General features: G+C 41.1%; 1 protein-coding gene across 1 annotated transcript; it reads left to right on the forward strand.

The window, feature by feature from the left end:
- Positions 1-646: 646 nt before the first annotated feature.
- LOC143754020 (galactose-specific lectin nattectin-like) lies at positions 647-4,001 on the forward strand. Its single transcript, XM_077246952.1, has 6 exons — positions 647-2,598; positions 2,741-2,822; positions 2,942-3,084; positions 3,222-3,362; positions 3,456-3,570; positions 3,814-4,001. The coding sequence occupies exons 1-6, from the start codon at positions 2,566-2,568 to the stop codon at positions 3,894-3,896; spliced, it is 597 nt and encodes a 198-aa protein (XP_077103067.1). The 5' UTR covers positions 647-2,565; the 3' UTR covers positions 3,897-4,001.
- The last annotated feature ends 16,372 nt before the right edge of the window (positions 4,002-20,373 follow it).

The following is a 20,373-nucleotide window of genomic DNA, read 5'->3' on the forward strand; positions in this document are numbered from 1 at the left end:
ACAACATTCCTATTCCTACACTTGAGCAACTTGTCTCCTCAGTCCCCAGCCTTGTCCCAACTTTTTTGAGATGTGTTGATGCCATGATATTTAAAATCAACTTATTTTCCCCTTAAAATGATACATTTTCTCAGTTTAAACATTTGATGTGTCATCTATGTTGTATTCTGAATAAAATATTGAAATTTGAAACTTCCACATCATTGCATTCTGTTTTTATTCACAATTTGTACAGTGTCCCAACTTTTTTGGAATCGGGTTTGTATTTTGATACCAGAGGTCTTCTGCATTTTCCCGAGTTATATTGTAATAAATAGTTTTTCTGTTATTTCCCTATACTTATGCACACATTGTTAATACTTTATTTATACTACCAATTCTAATTTGGTTGTAAATATTGATGCTCAGGGCAACAAAAAACATGTATATGTCATTTCTGATATAAATTGTCTCATTTGAACTAACAGTTTACAGCAGAGAAACGAGACTGACAAGATATTACTGTTAATTACTGAAAATTGCATTTAGAAGTAAAATAAGATCCCTGGTTAACTTTACTAGGAGGTACCTTAACATTTTTTGTTTTGACACCATAAGTTAACAAGCAGAGCGTGTTTGGTTTTTGCATGTGAAGACTGCTGAATAAGTATTACAGTTTAAAAGCATCAAGAAAAAGTGAGAATTAGTTGTAAAAAAAGTGTTATACCATTAGCACTTTATTTTACAGTCCTATTCCTATGAACATACTATGTACTTATTATAGTGATGACAATAACTGTTTAATAACTAGCCACCAACCCTGAACCTACTCTTACCTAACCTTAACCAATATAGTTGTATTATATTATCCAGTACTTTAGTTAAGAACTCGCACTGCCGGTGTACTGGACATGCAATGTTCTTAAATGGTTTTAATAGTGTAATTTATGAATAAAAAAACATTTATGACAAGAACATTGTTTGGATTGTCTTTTGATTTGCAGTTATTCTGAAGTTGCATTATAATATTATTCCCTATAAATGTATATACTGTAATAACAACATATTATTTATAGTATCATTATTAGTAATTTGACAATTATGATATTTTGCAACAATGTATCAATACAGATATTACAGTACAATACTGTACAATTAATTATAGCAGAAGTAGACAAAAATTACAAAATACAGTAAAAATACAGTACAGTACTGTTTTGTAGTTTACAGTACTGTTTGTGTGTACTGTAAATTGAATTACAGTACTATTACTGTAAAGCAAAATACGGTAACTTGCTGGCAACCTTGCTGCCAGTACTGTACTGTAAAAATACAAGAAAATTGTTAACAGTGTGCTTTAAAATAAACTGTAACCGTTATACTAATATTGTCATGTGCTGCTGTACAAAGCGCACAACAAAGAAGATTAGCAAAAACTGTCTTTAAATCCAACAGGCTAGGAAATTTAATAAATTTAATAAAAGGTGAATTAATCAAGGGAACAAACTGGAAACTGTAGTTCACACAGGAAAAGAGAACTAAAACACACAGAACATAATCCTGACATATATAAGGAGAAATATACTTTTACTAAGCTAAAAAAAAAAAGAATATAATATGCTCTGCAGTCATTTTCTGAAAAATAATCTGTCTTTCATAACATTAAAGTCTTGAGTCAGACTAACAGTACAGCCATTCAGCGTGTGATTTCCATCATCTGTAGTTGTGTGTAGCAATGTGAAATGTAGAAGTTCAAATTTAAAGAGATCAGCAACAGTGTCTGTAACCACATGGCACAGTGGTATAACGGTCTATAGTGGTAAAGGAGCAAGCTTGTTAGTTGATCAGAAGCATTAGGCCCATTCAAGTTGGGATCAGATGTTTGAGCCAACGGCATTTTGATTGCATCAACAACAAAGATTTTTTCTTTCACAATTATGTTTTTATGTTACATACTGAATACGTTAAAGGTGTTTTCCAAACCAAAATAATGAATCCACATTATTTGGTTAATCTGCTCCACAGATGATTCGTATTCATCTTGGCATGAAACGGAAGTTGCGATAGTCTTATCTTCGCTATTGTGAAGTGTATCTGAGTGAAACGGCTTCTCAAACAAGAACAAATGTAGCTTGATTTTGTCCATCGGGAATTGGTTGGATGTTTGGATTTTTGACTTTTGACTGGTTGTGGTTTTCTATTGCTGTGATCTCATGTGAATGACAGGTTTGTCCCGCCCTCACGGCAGTAAACTAAAGGAAAATCATCAGTGAAGAGATGCCATTGCAAGAGGAAGGGGAAGTTATTCTGGTTAAAGATTTGGAGGGAACATAAGTTATTTTCAAAAAATAATGATGTACGCAGATAAATCATTTATAATAAATACTGCAATTTTCCATAAAAGGGAAGTGTCAATTTTGAGATCATGGTGACAAATCATTCACTTTTTTCCCCCTTTTTTTTAATTCAACTAAACTCATGTAATGAGCTTTCGTGTGGAACTCCATATAGACACACTGAATGCTGAGTAAGAGAAAGGGAGGAGTTGTGAAAAAAAAGTGACGGATTTAAGACAGTCTAAATGTTATGAGGAGACACGGAAGACGAGTGGAAGGAGTGGTAAGTCCATTTTAGTACCATTTGGTAACCATGTATTATTTTTAAATTATTAAAAAAAGAAAAACGAAGGAATTTTTTCTTGAATGAATATTTTTTAAAACAATAGTGTAAGCTTCCACCGATCATGTTCTCTCCTTCACAGTGTGCAGCAGGAATGGAGATTTTTAGCTTTTTGTTGATGACTTTCCTTTTTGGAAGTGGTAGCTTCTTAACCATGGAGAGAGGTGCTGATTAAAATTAGGCTATTTAATTTAATTAAATATTTCATGCTATATACACAGAGTATTTTTAAAGAAAGTTTTTAACCCACAAGGGTAAATTTTGGTGTGATGTTCACATTTAGATGAGGCAGCTGGCCGTATAAATCCCTCATTAGGCTGCATTTTGCCTAAAGCCTGTCCTATGACTGGCTATGAGAGTTGGTTCAGAGTGGGATCACACTGTGTCAAATACTTTGGCAATCCTCTCAACTTCACTGCAGCTGAGGTAAGTAGTGTCAGTGTGGGACAAAATAGACAACACATATTAAAAAGAAACTGACATATGTAATTCTCCGAATGATTATTTCCTCATTTTCTATAAAGATGTTTCTTATCGATGTTGTTGCTCTTTCCCACACACAGTTCAGCTGCAGAAGCAAAGCCCCTGGTGGACACCTGGTGTCAATGCACAACACAAAGGCTAATGGGGACGTGCTCTGCATTGTGATCAAGTATAGTCCACATAACCTGCGCATCTGGATCGGAGCCTTTGAGTTTTTTCAGGTAGCCTAAATGAGACAGAAGTGATTTAAAAAGTAAATATATAATTTACCTATAACCTTTACCATAAGAGGTTTGATCTTCTCACTCTCTCAGTCTGGTAGATTTGTCTGGACTGACGGATCCTTTTGGAACTATCAAATCTGGACACCCGGTGAGCCCAACCACAAATTCAATTACAGGGACGACTGCGTGGAAATGAACTGGAATCGTAAGCAAAAGAGTTTTTTTAAAATGCAATTTTAAAAAGCCTAAAATTCAATTGTGAAACTTTTCATGTAGGCCTATAGTTGACTTTGCATATAGTAACAGGAAGATACCACTGTCCCAATAATTATTATTTATTGGTAAAATTACATTCGCTACATGATTGGTATACAATGTAACTAATCTATCATGATTATTTTATTCTCACGTTCTATGTTGGTTTGACCTTCTTTCTGCTTTCTTTTAGATGTTGGCAAGTGGAATGATGATGCGTGTTATGTGCAGAAAAACTACGTATGCGCCTTCAAAGTGATGACAGATTTGACTTAGACTGAACTGTTTTATCTGTCAATGAACCTTAAACATAACTTACGAGTTCAAAATTGTGAAAACAACATTTTAAAACATTAATAAAAAATGTTTTTATAATATAAATGAGTAATCTCGAGTTTTTAAAATTGTATTGCATGGACAGTTACCAGTTGATATCGTCTTCAAATACAGTATACATACATATTTGGGGTACATATTCATTGGTGCAGGGATGATGTCAAAACCCTGAAGACAAATTCACCACTGGTCTCCCTTGATTTTCCTATGGGGTTTTTCAACTTATTGTTAAAATAAGGTCTGTGGTAAACATAACTTGATACTTGGACCTTTTGCTCTACAACAACAGTCAAAAACACCCCAAACACATTATTTTGTTTTGTTTTTTAATAAAAATAGCTTCAAAATTCATGTTTTCGATTTTAGTGTGTGTAAGCTATGTTGCATGTTTGCATATAATACAGTTATGTTTAGTACATACCTTATTTTAATCATACATTGAAAAAAAACCATTATAAAACCCCATAGGAAAATCACAACTCTTCCGGGTTTTGATATCATCCCTGCTTTTCTTGTTCCTATAGCCTATTTGTCAGCCTAAGTATGTCATAGCAGTGACTGGCATTATCCCAGTTCTCTCATCAGCCACTAGAAGGGCAATAGAAAGTGATTTTGTTTCCCGAGATCATAATTGTAGTGGTTTTGGTGAGCTGAAATGCCATTTGTCTGTGCAAGTGCACCGAGGTGATTCAATCAGGCTTCAGTATTTTGGAGAAACAGGAGTTTTTCATGGTGTCTCTTTCCACCACTTATCCACACTTAGCCCACCATAATTAATCAACATTTACAGCAAAATCTGACATTTTTAAACTATTTCCTTCAAGAAAATACAGAATTGTTTACAGAATGATGCAAGTGTGACCAGAGCGGTATTTTCGGTGTAATTAAATCTAGATAACACGGACTACGCCACCCTTCATTTGCACCAAGAAAATACAAGGAGGAACACAGGTTCGGTGGTGCAATGAAAAAACAGAGACGTGTTGTCTAATTTATCAAATGAATAGTTTTATTCAAAAAAATAAACTAGAATCATCTTAATCATAAACCACTAGCAAGTTTATTATAACAATAATATTAAAAATCATAACGTTAAAAGAACCTCAAAACGTAAGAAAATACTGTAGCCCAGTGGTTCTCAAACTTTGTTCGTAGATTTTTTTTAAATAAAAAAAGTGCAATGAAAAACACCTGCAATAGTTTCACTTTGTAATGTCATTATTTCATATAACAGTAAGAGAGAATAATAATCAGGGCTGGCTGGCCAATAGAGGGCGCTAGGGCGCCGCTCCCCTATGAGCCAGACCACAGTTTATGAGCCCCATATACATAAATAAATACATGTAAATACATAAATAAATAATATATACAAATTGTCAATATTTGTGTGTTTGAGATATTAAATGCACCCAGTATATGTGAAAAATATGATAGAAATTCAAAATGTCTGTTTTTTCTACACGTCCCCTCCAGTTCTGTGTACGTGATCAGCTCTGGGGCGCTGGAAAAATCGCCCCAGAAAGGCGGGTCTCGGGAGCAGTTCAGCCAATTGCTGATTTAAGATATAAATATTTGACATAATCTGTAGCCAATCAGCGAGCTCCAATCAGGCCAGCGATTATTTTAGCGCCCCAAACTGCGCGAGCATCTCTATCAGATATAGCAGCAATATAGAGATGTCTATGGCAGAAACACTATCGGAGCTGTACACTAGAAAGGCCTGGCTAGCTGGATGCGGTCATGCTAATGCCTTGTTTTGGTGATTACTTTTTAAAACAACAGTGACAGATCCAGCATGGACAGTTACCGGAGTGAGGGAATCAGCACCTGTCTGAGAAAGTAAACAGTTTGAGTTAAATTTCAAATGCAAATGGAAAGTTTGTGCAATTTGTTCGTTTTTGTGTAAGAATACCTCAGCCTTGTAATATGGCATTAAATAATTACTGACTTTATCAAAAAGCACTGGTATCATGCAGTTTGTTAAAATGTGTTTAGGTGGTTATTAATAATAATAATAATTATTATTATTTGTGTTTATATAAGTTAGTGTCTTTCCAACACCCAAGGTCTCTTAACAAAGATATGTAAAGGCAGTGATTCTCAAACTGTTGTACGTAACGTTACGTACGTGGGGTGACAGAAGGAAGGGGGGACGGGAACAAAATGCTGAATTTTGCCGTTCATTTAAGTCGACCTCACCTTAAAATAAGATTTAAACTGAGCATGTTTTTCTATCTTGTAAAATTCTGTAAGTATCCTTGTGCAGATTGCTGCCTTGGCAAATCGAACTATACAACCGTTCTAGACAATGTACCTCTGTAAAATAAGAGATTTAGCACTTACTAGCATGCAGAACAAATATAGACACAGGCTGTGCATGGAGATCGATATAAGATTCAAATTCTCTTCAATACAGACACATTCCCTGTGTTAGTTCCTATTGATCACATTATATGAAGGTCCACACGATTGCAAACGTGACATTAATTTTATACAACAGTTCAACAAACGAAATATTAATATTAAGTGATTCTCAGAGTGTGTAATGTGTTGTATGCTTCCCAGAGCAAGCTTCATGAGATGCACTCTGAGCTACTATAGAGAACTGGTTGATCATTGATTAATCTAATGCTTTACATTCCTAATGCCTTTATGTTTTGAGGGGTAAGACTATTCAACAGAGAACCAGTAAAATACATTTTGATAATCATGACATAAGCAATTAATAATGTAAGAAACAGCAGACAGCAGTACAAAATCAATTGCATGAATGAACCAAAGCATTTGCAATTTGTTCATGAGAAATTGCTTTTATGATGTGCACAAGTGGCGAGATAATGTGGAGGTTGAACAAGTAAGAATTATAGTTGTGATCTGCGAAATGCACCAAAGCAACTGAGAAAAGCTGTAATATAATTAATATAATAATATTATATAATTAGAATGTTTGCTGTAACTGCTCTCCTTTGAATAATATAATATATTATATTATAATTAGTATGTTTGCTGTAACTGCTCTCCTTTGAATAATATAATATATTATATTATAATTAGAATGTTTGCTGTAACTGCTCTCCTTTGAATAATATAATATAATATATTAATTATAATTAGAATGTTTGCTGTAACTGCTCTCCTTTGAATAATATAATATAATATATTAATTATAATTAGAATGTTTGCTGTAACTGCTCTCCTTTGAATAATATAATATATTATATTATAATTAGTATGTTTGCTGTAACTGCTCTCCTTTGAATAATATAATATATTATATTATAATTAGAATGTTTGCTGTAACTGCTCTCCTTTGAATAATATAATATAATATATTAATTATAATTAGAATGTTTGCTGTAACTGCTCTCCTTTGAATAATATAATATAATATATTAATTATAATTAGAATGTTTGCTGTAACTGCTCTCCTTTGAATAATATAATATATTATATTATAATTAGTATGTTTGCTGTAACTGCTCTCCTTTGTATATAATATAATATACATAATATAATGTAATACAGTATAAAGAGAATGTGTTGCTGTAAGTGACTGTGTTCTGCTGTAACTTCCGCTCGTGCGGTGGGTGGGGGAGGTGCGGCGGCCGATCAGGGAAATCACTGATAATATGAGAGGGAACGGCAGAACGCAAAGTAGGAGAAAACACTTAAAACAAATAAAATCACTCATAAGGGCAAGCGATTTTGCATGTTTTCACATCTTTTTTTTTGGCTTGTGTATTTTTATTGAACAAACTCAGATGAATAAATCATCACACCCATACTGAAAGATTTAAACAGGTGTCCCTCCGCTTTTGGAAAGAAATATGTACTTTTTAAATTCACATGACGTAATGTGTCTGTCCCTTCCCCGCTTCAAACTCGTTCCTACATGATTAATAAACTCCTATAAATTACTGTACGTGCTGTAGTGACAGTCTCAAAATTTAAGTGACACTTAACAAACACTGCTTGAAACTCTCCACTACCAAATGTGCTAAGAAAAGGTATAAAAATGTAAAATAAAATAATAATAATTCAGTCAGGGAACATACAGTAGGTTAAATTTTGATTTTGAAAAAACCCCCTGAAATTATACAATTAAAATAGGTTAATATCTATAAATAGATTAACGTATAATAATAATAGAATAATGAAATGACCTGTAAACCATTAGCTGTCATGCATCAACAGAGATTTATCAACATTTATTGCATTTATTCATCTTGGTTTGGTTACTGTTTGGGTTCATATTAGTTTAATGCATTGCTAAACATGTATTAGTAGTATATTTAATTTTCTAGGTCATTTAATTACTGATTGATATAGATTAATAAATGCTATAATACTGTTAGGTCTGGTTACCTAATGAATGTTGACAAATGTAGCTTAATTGTAATATTAGTAATATTCATTTTACTACTATCAGTCTCTCTCGGCTTATTCCTCTAGGGGTCGCCACAACGTCACTAATATGCCATTCATTTTACTATCACTAATACTAAAATTAATATTATTAAAATTTGTATTCTTTATTCATTCAAATTCAATTAATATATGTTTGTTTAAAAATGCAAAAATGATTAGACCTAAACTTAATTGGTACTAGCCTGCCATGCAAGCAGATTTGAGCTTTCGTGTTCACCGTATCATATATAATTGATAAGCTCTTACGTATGTGCGCTGTTCAGTGTTCAATAAAAGTCTAAATTAAATCAGTTGAATGATGGACTAACCTGTCGATCTCTGAACTCTGTGAACAAGTCAGGATGAGCAACTGACAAGTCAAGTGCTTAGGCAGATTTGATGTGTTGCCTCCCCGTTTGCAGAGTGGTGCTTTGAGATCTGTTTCTTTACTTGTCTCATTACTTTTGTAGGCAAAGTAATGCCTTATTTCACTCATACTGCTCTCTCTATTTATTAATTTCGGGCGTGTAGAAATTCGAATGAGCTTCGTTTGATCCATCGTGTTCCTCTGTTGTCGCCGTTTGCCGGTTTCGCATGACCCGCGTCAGTTTAGGTAAACAGCATCGCATCAAATACCGAATTGAACAAAATTAGGATATTGTACCGTTTGAAATATAATATATACCGGTACTGCAAAAATACCGGTATATATTATATTTCAAACGGTACAATATCCTAATTTTGTTCAATTCGGTATTTGATGCGATGCTGTTTACCTAAACTGACGCGGGTCATGCGAAATCCCTAACGTGCTGTATAGTCTCGGTGACGCGGGGATGGGGCAGCAGCGCGATCTGCACACACGCAGAGCCGTTTTGACACACACACTGATGCGAGAGCAAACCTGCGAGGATTAAAGTTTAAAAACATGTTCATATAAATCGTGAGAGCTCCTGCTGCTCAGGGCAAATTAGTCTATTTTTATTTAAATACTAATTATTGTGAATTTGTCTATATTTTAATGTGGATTATCTGTCAATTCAATTCATAATCATGATTGTTTTGGGCTCAGCCATCTTTGTTGATGACGTGATAGCCTCTGTTTGGTCAGATCATCAAGTCCCGCTCCTATAGTGGCTTCCAGCGCTCTGATTGGTCAGAATCCCCGAAGGGTGTATCTTTTCCGGAAGTGTAGTACTACTAGAGGGCGCTGTGTTATACACACTTTAGTGGGGTGGCATATACATTTCAGGTACACAAATCACTTAAAAGTGATTTTTTGGGACAAATGAGATTTTAAGTCTGGACACCATTTTAGAGTATGCTGAATGCCATAGTATAGTCAAACAAATGAGGACATACAAAATGTCCCAAATTTTTGAGGTGATCCTCAGTTTATTGGTGTGTATCCTGGTGAATGTACCCAAAAGGGACATAAGCAAGTACACAGACACACACACACACACACACACACACACACACACACACACACACACACACACACACACACACACACACACACACACACACACACACACACACACACACACACACAAATTCTGTTCTAAAACCTAGTCAACTGCCTACTTATAGCATCTAAAAACAACTGTTCCAAAGCCTAGTATAATATATAGTGTTCATGTTTTAATTATCGTATATGCAGGCTACAGGATACAAATGGTTTCAAATATTAACACTCACATATAGGCTAGCTGCATAACCATAAAAAAACCCCACTGCTATAAATCTGTTCAATTATAATAGGCTACAATAAAGTAAATAAATACGCTCTTGAGCACATAGCCTACATTATTTGCTATAGATCGACATATCATCTGTTTTAGTAAAAAAAATTTTTTTAAAATTCACATTGCAGCGCTGCAAAGATTTTATTCCCTGTGTAAGCACAAAACCCAATGGCCAGGGCTTGCTATTTGGTAGCCTGTCTTATTTGTCACCGTGGTTTTGCTTTAAAATAAAATAAAACACACTTTCGGATTTATCCTTTGTTTTACTGAAATACAGGGAATTATCATAATTAGTGTAAAATCCCGAGTTTGTGTTTATTCACTGATCCTAATGGAAAAACGAAGAAGCATAAACAAATTATGTAAAATTACGGAGCTCTGCATGACATGCGGAAAAATAGTGTCTAAATCAGCCCAGATAGAAATTATCTCTCCTTTGATATGCCAGTAATATTATGCAGTCATGCTCATTGCCCACCAAAAGTGGCACTGACTTATCTGCAGGGTAAATTAATTTAGTACAGCTAGGCTAAATCTCAAACAGTTTATTATTTAAAAGCTACATATTTTGTGATATCGCCAAGCCATAAAACTGCTCAATATTAAAGCTTACAATATGACTTTTTGTAAAGCTGCTTTGAAACGATGTGAATTGCGAATACATTTTGACAGTAACTTCATCTAACTTGATTGGTAAGTTCATCAAAACATTATCCAATTGATCGTTACTGAAATCGCCATGGTTATCACTTAATGTAGTACGGCCAAACAGCGTCGTAGATAATTCATACACTCGTACATAAAGGAATGCGCATGCTCATGCCTCAAGCGTCTATGCCAGTAAGATTGCTGTTTTATAAACCAATAAAATCGTGTGTGGGCGGAACGACAGTGTCGCCCCACCTAAAAGTGTCGTCCCGCCCCATCGTCCAGACTGCACTCTGGGGCTACCAAGGGGGTAATCCATCAGCCGGAAACTGAAGCCTTGCGGGAGCCGCCATTGTAGCAGAACTTCACCTATTGTTAGTATTCCATTGACTCCCATTCATTTTGGCATCACTTTGACAGCGAATAACTTTACATTTGAGGTGTTCAAAGACTTCGTTTGTCCATTATTTATTTCTAAATAAACACGACAATGTATAAAAGGCTCCATTACTTTGTATCCTACGTTATGGCCCCGTAGAAGCCGTTTTTGTTAAAAACAGGCTACGGATTGTGTCATAACCACGCGACTTTATGTCGCACAATAGAGACATAGAGAGCCTAAGTCCCTCCCCTTCCGGTGGACCACTATGGGACCTTATTTCGGAAAAATATTGTATGGTAGTCAATGGCGAGAGAAAACATTTGGATCCCGTTTAAATTGTGCCCTGAATTACACATATGATGTTTGTCAATTTAAAAGATACATTTTAAAGTCAAGAAAGTCTCAGTTTGATGTAAAACTGTTGAGGTATAAGACTGTGGAAATACATAATTACAAAGACTACAAAACCCAAAAGGCAAACGGCTCTCAATGAATGAAGCTAACTTTACTGAAGGTAACGTCTGTCATTTTTTCTATAGTCTAACGTTATAATCGTAACGTTACGCCGTCATGCCTGTGTGTTTTGTACAAGTCTGCACACACACACAAGCTTGGTGACGTACATAGTGCGAGACGAGAGATGTAGTTCATTGAGCGATTTTCACATAAAACTAAATGTTACTCTTCTGTTTTATGACAAACTGTGACTTTCTTGACTTTCCTAATTATCTTTTAAATTGACAAACATCATATGTGTAATTCAGGGCACAGTTCAGACAGAATAAAAAGATAAGTTGTCTCTCGCCATTGACCATCATACATATTTTTTCCAAAATAAGGCCATGAGCCGGAAGCGGAGGGGAGGGACTTAGGCTCTCTATTACCGTATAGACAGGAGGAGAAGCTCGCAGGCAATCTTTTACTGTCTATGAGGCAATCGGGGGGACATAGATTCAATAAAAACAACGGGACAAAATATTTCTACCACGTTTTTGAGGAATTAGGTGATTCAGATTTGTCTTGGCTACTAGAAGACTAGGCTACTTACAACTGTTAGACTGTCGTCACGCTCAGTTTGAGCCTGCGCAGTCGCTCAGCCATCAGACAGGAAGTGCAATAATCGGGTTTCAGTCTTCTCCTTTTAAATCAATGGGGTCGCTGTGTCCATTTCTTTTACTGTCTATGGGGGCTACTCGTAGAAGCCGCTCGCGTTCTGCCATCCGGAAGTATCTTAGTGCCTATTGTTTACAAAAATTCTGAAATGCGCCGACGTCACAGTTACGTCACGTCGCTAGCTGGAGGCAATACAAAGGGGAAACTGGAGGCGGCAAATACAAACCAGCACAGATTCGGCTACATAATAAGGAGCTTAAATTAGTATTATTATTATTAAATGTCATCTTGTTGTGTTGTTGGGTGCTAGAATCAATGAAAAATGAATATGCTGTATCTGTAATTTTTATTTCTAGAAAATATTCACATCATTACAAATGTACCGTAATGTCACTCTTTACATTGTCGTCTTCTTGGCGCTGGCTAGGCAGAACTGCGGATCGTACCACACAAGTCTTGTACATGACAATTCAGCACATAGTTATAGGCAGGGGTTAAATTGGGAATTATTATCACATAATCACATAATATTATCACATAATAATAGCTATACGCAGTGGGGACGCCATGCAAAACGCCGCACTGAGTAACTGGCTGCCACTGCAACTCCCTGGACCCCTGGACCCCTGAGCATACAGAACAAGCCATATCCGCATAATTATGTATAAATAGACCAGACACCGTCAAGTCTAAAATAGTACACATTAGTTAGAAATAACCCAATATAATACACCAATGAACCCAGACACTGTCGGGGTTATTAGTATATGAACATATTACAAGTCAAGTGGGTTTATATATGAAATTATAACCGGCCAAAGCGGATTTTATATATGTATGGAATATAACCGGCAAAGCGGGTTTTATATATGTCATATAACCGGCCAAAAGCGGGTTTTTTATATATTTTATAATGTCAATATAACCGGCAACAGCGGGTTTATGCATGAAATACAACCGGCCGCCAGCGGGTTTTATATATATATATATGTGAATGTGATTGTGCACAATAATATATGACAAGACCGGACACCGACGGGTCTTAATCATACCGAAAGCACCTTCGCCTGCAGGCAAGGCACTTCCATATTATAGTAACGCCGCATCACACATATCACTAATGGGAATGCCAGATGACCAAGCCCATGACGAGGCCATACCTCTGGTCGAATGGGCCTTGATGCCTATAGGGCAAACTTGACCCGCTGCAGTATAAGCCATAGAAATAGTATCCACTATCCATCTAGACAGTCTTTGCTTAGTGACTGGATCCCCCTTGGATCTACCACCAAAGCAGACAAAAAGCTGTTCTGATTGTCGAAAAGACGCAGAACGCTCCAGATAGATTCTCAGCGCTCTGACAGGGCAGAGAAGATTAACCTCTCCATCCTCTGCAGAAGGAGGGAGGGCTGATAATGTCACCACCTGTGCTCTGAACGGTGTTGAGAGCACTTTAGGAACGTAACCATGTCTGGGCTTGAGGATGACTCTGGAGTCATCTAGACCCAACTCCAAACATGCAGGGCTCACAGAGAGCGCCTGCAGATCTCCCACTCGCTTGATAGATGCCAACGCCATAAGGAGAGCGATCTTCAGCAAGAGGGGTTTTAGATCAACTGATTGAAGCGGTTTGAAAGGCAGACATTTCAGTGCCCCCAGGACCGTGGAGAGGTCCCAAGACGGCACTTACGGAGGTCTGGATGGGTTCATTCTCCTAGCACCTTTCAGGAATCTTACGACCAGGTCGTTTCTTCCCAGTGACTGGCCAGCCGTCAGAATATGATGTGCTGCTATGGCTGCCACATACACTTTGAGTGTGGACGGGGAGCGACCCGCGTCCAGCACCTCCTGTAAGAATGAGAGAACCACAGATATCTCACGTGACTCATGGTCAGCCTGATTTTTCGAGCACCAGCTGGAAAAACCTGACCATTTTGAAGCATACAGGCGCCGAGTCGACGGGGCCCTGGCTTCAGATATAGTGCTTAAAACCTTCTCATGAAGGTCCTTGGGTACCCGTTGAGGGGCCAAACATGGAGGGCCCATAAATCGGGTCTCGGATGCCACAATGTCCCATTCGCCTGTGTGAGGAGGTCTTTCCTCAGTGGGACAGACCATAGGATTGTGTCCAATAAATGAACTAGTTCCGGGAACATCGGTATGGTTTTCCAGAGAGGGGCCACCAGAAGGACTGGGCACCCGCTCTCTCTGACCCGTTTGATGACTTGTGGAATCATCGAGACAAAGGGAAAGGCATAAAGGGGACGGTTGGGCCAGACATGGGCCAGCGCATCCCTGTTCTTCGAGAAGAACAATTTGCAGTGGGTGTTGATTCTCGAGGCGAAAAGGTCGATTTCGGCCTCGCCAAACACCTTCCATATCAGACTGACCGTCTGTGGGTTCAGGGACCACTCACCGAGGGGAGTGTTGCCCCGTGAAAGCATATCCGCGCCCACATTCTGGACGCCCGGGATATACGCTGCTCTCAGAGAGCTCAGGTTGGTTTGTACCCATAAGAGGAGGTCTCTCGCCATCGCATGCTGGTTTCCTGACCTGATGCCAACAGGCGATTTATGTAGGCCACCACTGATGTATTGTCTGTGCGGACTAAGACGTGGTGACCTCTGAGGTCCGACAGAAATGCCTTCAGGGCCAACCCAACTGCTTTCATCTCCAGATAGTTGATCTCGAGTCTAAAACTGTACCCAGAAAGATCACGCTCTGGCTGGGGGTTAGTTTGCTTTTTGAAACATTGATTGTGAAACCCAGGCATTTTAGATGTCCGAGAATCAAATCCCTGTGAGCTAATAGCTCGATTCTCGACTGTGCCAGCACCAGCCAGTCGTCGAGATAATTTAACACGCACACTCCCTGATGTCTCAGATGCGAAAGCATGCAGCGCTTTCTCATCTGAGTCATCAGGGAGTGTGCGTGTTAAATTCGTGAATGTACGGGATGCCAACGATAGACCAATGGCAGAACGGTGTATTGATAAGCCTGGCCAATCTCAAGAATGGCCTGTGACGAGGATTTATAAGCCTGGCGAATATCAAGAATGGCCTGTGACGAGGATTTATTTGAATGTGAAAGTAAGCATCTTTCAGATCCATTGTGACAAACCAAATCCCCCGGGCGCAGTTGCGCGAGGATATGTTTGATAGTTAACATTTTGAACGGCCGTCTCATGAGAGCTTTGTTCAAATGTCTCAAATCTAGAATGGGTCTGAGACCGCCGTCTTTTTTCGGAATCAGAAAATAATGGCTGTAAAAACCCATATGTTTTAGCGCGGGGGGGACTAATTGTATTGCCCCTTTTGCTAATAGATTCTGTACTTCGGTGCGAGGCACGTGACACACGTTGCTTCTCACCGAAGTCTCGAAAACTGCCTGAAATTTCGGGGGTCTGCGAGCGAATTGGAGCGAGTAACCTCGCTTTATAGTGTTTATGACCCAAACCGACACATCGGGGATAGCTTGCCAGGCTAGAACCCATGTGGCTAGGGCTTGACACACAGATTGGGGCTGGTCGCCTAATGTAGGGGAACCTGATACCCTTATATTGTGATGTGTGCACACATTGAGTATTGGACTGATTGTACAAGCATTTGCGTGTGGGGAAGTCAGTGTTACAACGGGAGAGGGGCCGCCTGATGAAGGGACATCCTGAACCCATGTGTTGTGTTTGTGAAACATGCTCTTGTTGTGCTTTATTTAGGTTGCCGTGAAAACGGCGTTTGTTTGCAAAGACGCGCTTACAAAGACGCGGGCCTTTTTGCAGTAATAAAATCCCCAGCCGCCTGAACTGAACAGGGGGCTGTGGGAAGTTTTGTTGGCTTCTTTGAGGGTGGTCCGGGGAATGCGGGACCCGTGCCCTCTCTCTTTCCCCTGCGTGCTAGGACGACCTTGGCGGCGTTGTGTGGGGCGCGGCGCTTGGTCTCGGGCCTTGGCGTCGGGGGAGCGGGAAGCGCTTGGCTGCTCTTGGCTGGCGCTGGGCATCAGCCGCAGGGCGGGCTGAGAGGCCTGTTTTGCGGGCTTTGTTGGTCGAGGCTTCGACGGGGCTGGCTTGTGAGCACTCGATGTCGAGCTCGAGCGCTTAGGCAGGAAGTGACGCATGGCCTGGGACGCTTTCTGTGCCTCGGTGTATCTCTCCGAGAACCCCTTCACCGCCAGGCCGAAGAGGCCGGAGCTGGATACTGGGGCGTTGAGGAACCTCGTTCTCTTTGCGTCCTTAATGTCAGTGAGGGTAAGCCAGAGGTGGCGATCGAGCACGACCAAACTCGCCATATTCCTCCCGATAGCCTGCGCTGTGGCCTTGGTAGGTCTCAAGGCCGGGTCCGTGGCGCTTCGAAGGTCCCGAAACGCCTCAGGGTCTGGGCCAGCCTCGTCCATAGACCGAAGGAGTGTGGCCTGGTAAACCTGCAGCACGGCCATCGTGTGCTGGGCTGATGCAGCCTGACCGGAGGTGGAATACGCGCGTCCAGCGAGGGCTGAAGTGCTACGGCATGGCTTGTTGGGATGAACAGCTCTATTTTGCCAGCTAGCAGCTGTGTTCGGGCAGAGATGACCGGCCAACGCCTCTTCAAGGGGCGACAACGACTCATAGCCTCTTTCCGCTGCTCCGACCACGGAGGAGAGCGTCGCGAAAACTGCAGGGCCTCGTGTTGAATAAGGAGTGCGCCAGGCTTTGGTAAGCTCCTCGTGTACTCCGGGAAAAATGTCTTGGCTGGCTTGTGACGAGGGGCCTGCTGGTCTCCCACGAACAGGACCGGAGATGAACGAGCTGGAGAGAGTGAGGCACGCGGGGACGTGGCCGGCCTGCGTTCACTAACATCCATGCTCTGCGGTTGCCGTTGGCTGCGGCGCTTCTTCTTCCTCGGCTGAAGTAGGGACGCAGAAGCGTTGACGTTAATCCTGTCAGATAGTCCATCCATTGAGTGAACGTGTACGGGTCAGCCAATCTGGTTCCGTCCGTTAAAATGAACTTTTGCAAATAACAATCGCGGTCCTGGACAGTGATTATATCGGTGATAAACAGTGATAAAATCGGATTTTCTCGAGTCATTGTTAAAAAACAAGCTAACAAAACTCGCAAACTAACGTTAGTGAAGCGGCCAGAGGGATCGTTCTGCCTCCACCTAAGCTCAGCCCACAAAAAAACTTCACCATGTTTACTATCTGAAAAGGGGTCTATAGAACGCAAGGTTAATTCTTCTGTTTAAGCAATTTTTTGCTTAAGTATGTGGCCTTTGACCGAAGCATCCTTAGACTGCATCTAATGTGCATTTAATGTGGAAATACCCATCACATGAAATATTTATATCACACATAAATAGCTGTGTTTGCCGTGTGTTTGTTATCAAGCTCAAAGTGTGTTCAACTTTTGGACATTGGTTCGGCAATCGAACACCGAAAACCGGACTTTCATTTCTTCAGTGATGCCCCGCTGTTTACAAACACGGCAGCGGAGCCCTTTGTCTGGGCAGCTCGGCCTCAGAAACGCAGACGGAGAAGGGGAAGAAGAGCCGGCGTTCTCGTCAGAGTAAGACGGCGCGCAAATCGACCCCCGCTTCCAAGTATTCCCAGTATTTTGCTAGCAAACATTCAGTCTCTAGACAACAAGCTCTGTGAGCTGAGAGCGCGGATCTCTTTCCAACGGGAGACGAGAGACTGCTGCATTATCTGCCTTACAGAAACTCGGATGTCTGCTGAGATTCCAGACTCGGCCATTGAAACCGCGGGGTTCTCAGTGCACCGAGCGGACAGAGTTAAAGACCTCTCAGGTAAAAGCAGAGGTGGGGGTGTATGTTTTATGATCAACAAATCCTGGTGTGATCAGAGGAACGTACATTCTATCAAGTCTTTCTGCTCTCCTGATCTGGAATTTCTCATGCTTCTGTGTCGACCACTCTGGCTACCGAGGGAATTCACAGCGGTCATTATCACGGCTGTGTACATTCCCCCACAAGCCGACACAGACCGGGCACTAAAGGAACTGTATGGGGAAATAAGCGAGCAGGAAACCGCGCACCCTGAGGCCGCGTTCATTGTGTCCGGGGACTTTAACAAAGCCAACTTTAAAAAAATAGCACCTAAATACCACCAACACATAAACTTTAACACACGAGGGGACCGGGTTTTGGATCATTGCTACTCCCCTTTCCGGGATGGCTACAAATCCCTCCCCCGTCCACCTTTTGGCAAATCGGATCACTCTTCCGTTCTCCTTCTGCCCGCTTATAGGCAGAATCTGAAACAGGAAACACCCGCCCTCAGATCGATCCAGTGCTGGTCGGACCAATCAGACTCTATGCTTCAGGACTGTTTTGATCACGCGGACTGGGAGATGTTCCGGTCGGCCTCTGATGACGATATCGAGGTTTACGCTGACAGCGTAACATGTTTCATCAGGAAGTGCGTAGAAGACGTTGTTCCGACCAAAACAATTCGGATTTACCCGAACCAGAAACCATGGATTAACAGCGATGTTCGTGCGGCACTCAATGCGCGGACTTCCGCTTTTAACTCCGGGAGTGCGGAGGAGAAAAAACAAGCAAGTTATGCCCTCCGTAAAACTATCAGAGCAGCAGAACGCCAATACAGGGACAAGATTGAAGGAGAGTTCAACACCTCCGACTCTAGAAGCATGTGGAAGGGAATTAATATCATTACGGACTACAGAGGAAACATAAACTCCACAGTGAACAACACTGCTTCTCTCCCAGATGAGCTAAACACTTTTTATGCAAGCTTTGAGGGAACTAACACCCCCCTCGCGGAGAGAGTTCTCGCGGCTGAAGCTACAGAGGTTAGTACACTCTCCGTCTCTGTAGCGGATGTAACCCGATCTTTCCGTCGAGTGAACATCCGTAAAGCCGCGGGTCCAGACGGTATTCCGGGCCGCGTCATCAGAAAGTGCGCGAATCAACTTGCTGGTGTTTTTACGGACATTTTCAATCGGTCCCTCTGCTTGTCTGTAGTCCCCACATGCTTCAAAACGTCCATCATTGTACCTGTACCGAAGCAAACCAACATCACCTGCTTAAATGACTGGCGCCCTGTTGCTCTGACCCCCATCATCAGTAAATGCTTTGAGAGACTAGTCAGAGATTACATCTGCTCTGTTCTACCTCCCTCACTGGACCCACTGCAGTTTGCATACCGCAATACCCGCTCCACTGATGATGCTATTGCATCTACAATACACACTGCTCTCTCCCACCTGGAAAAAAGGAACACATATGTGAGAATGCTGTTTGTAGACTACAGCTCTGCATTCAACACCATAGTGCCCTCCTTGCTTGATGTGAAACTCCGGGCTCTGGGCTTAAACAGCTTGCTGTGCAGCTGGATCCTGGACTTCCTGTCAAACAGACGCCAGGTGGTTAGAATAGGCAGCAACATCTCCTCATCACTGACCCTCAACACTGGAGCCCCTCAGGGCTGTGTTCTTAGCCCACTCTTGTACTCTTTGTACACATATGACTGCGTGGCAACTCACAGCTCCAATTCCATCATCAAGTTTGCTGATGATACGACGGTCGTGGGTCTGATCACCGACAACGATGAAACGGCCTACAGAGAGGAGGTGCTCACTCTGACGCACTGGTGTCAGAAGAACAACCTCTCCCTCAACATCAGCAAAACCAAGGAGCTAGTGGTCGACTTCAGGAAGAACGACAGAGAACACAGCCCCATCACCATCAATGGAGCACCGGTGGAGAGAGTCAGCAGCTTCAAGTTCCTCGGTGTCCACATCACAGAGGAACTCACATGGTCCGTCCACACCGAGGCCGTCGTGATGAAGGCTCATCAGCGCCTCTTCTTCGGCTGAGGAAGTTCGGAATGAACCGCCACATCCTCTCACAGTTCTACACCAGCACCGTCGAGAGCATCCTGACTGGCTGCATCACTGCCTGGTACGGCAACACCACCAGCCGTAACCGCAAAGCCCTGCGAAGGGTGGCGCGCACTGTCAGCCGTATCATCGGAGGTGAGCTTCCCTCCCTCCAGGATATATATGCCAGGCGGTGTGTGAGGAAAGCTCGGAGGATCATCAGAGACTCCAGCCACCCGAGCCATGAACTGCTCTCACTGCTACCATCAGGGAGGCAGTACCGCA

Source organism: Siphateles boraxobius, unplaced genomic scaffold (genome assembly GCF_051911475.1).
Source record: "Siphateles boraxobius isolate OS27281-9 unplaced genomic scaffold, OSU_SipBor_1 29, whole genome shotgun sequence".
In the NCBI taxonomy this organism is placed as follows: Eukaryota; Metazoa; Chordata; class Actinopteri; order Cypriniformes; family Leuciscidae; genus Siphateles; species Siphateles boraxobius.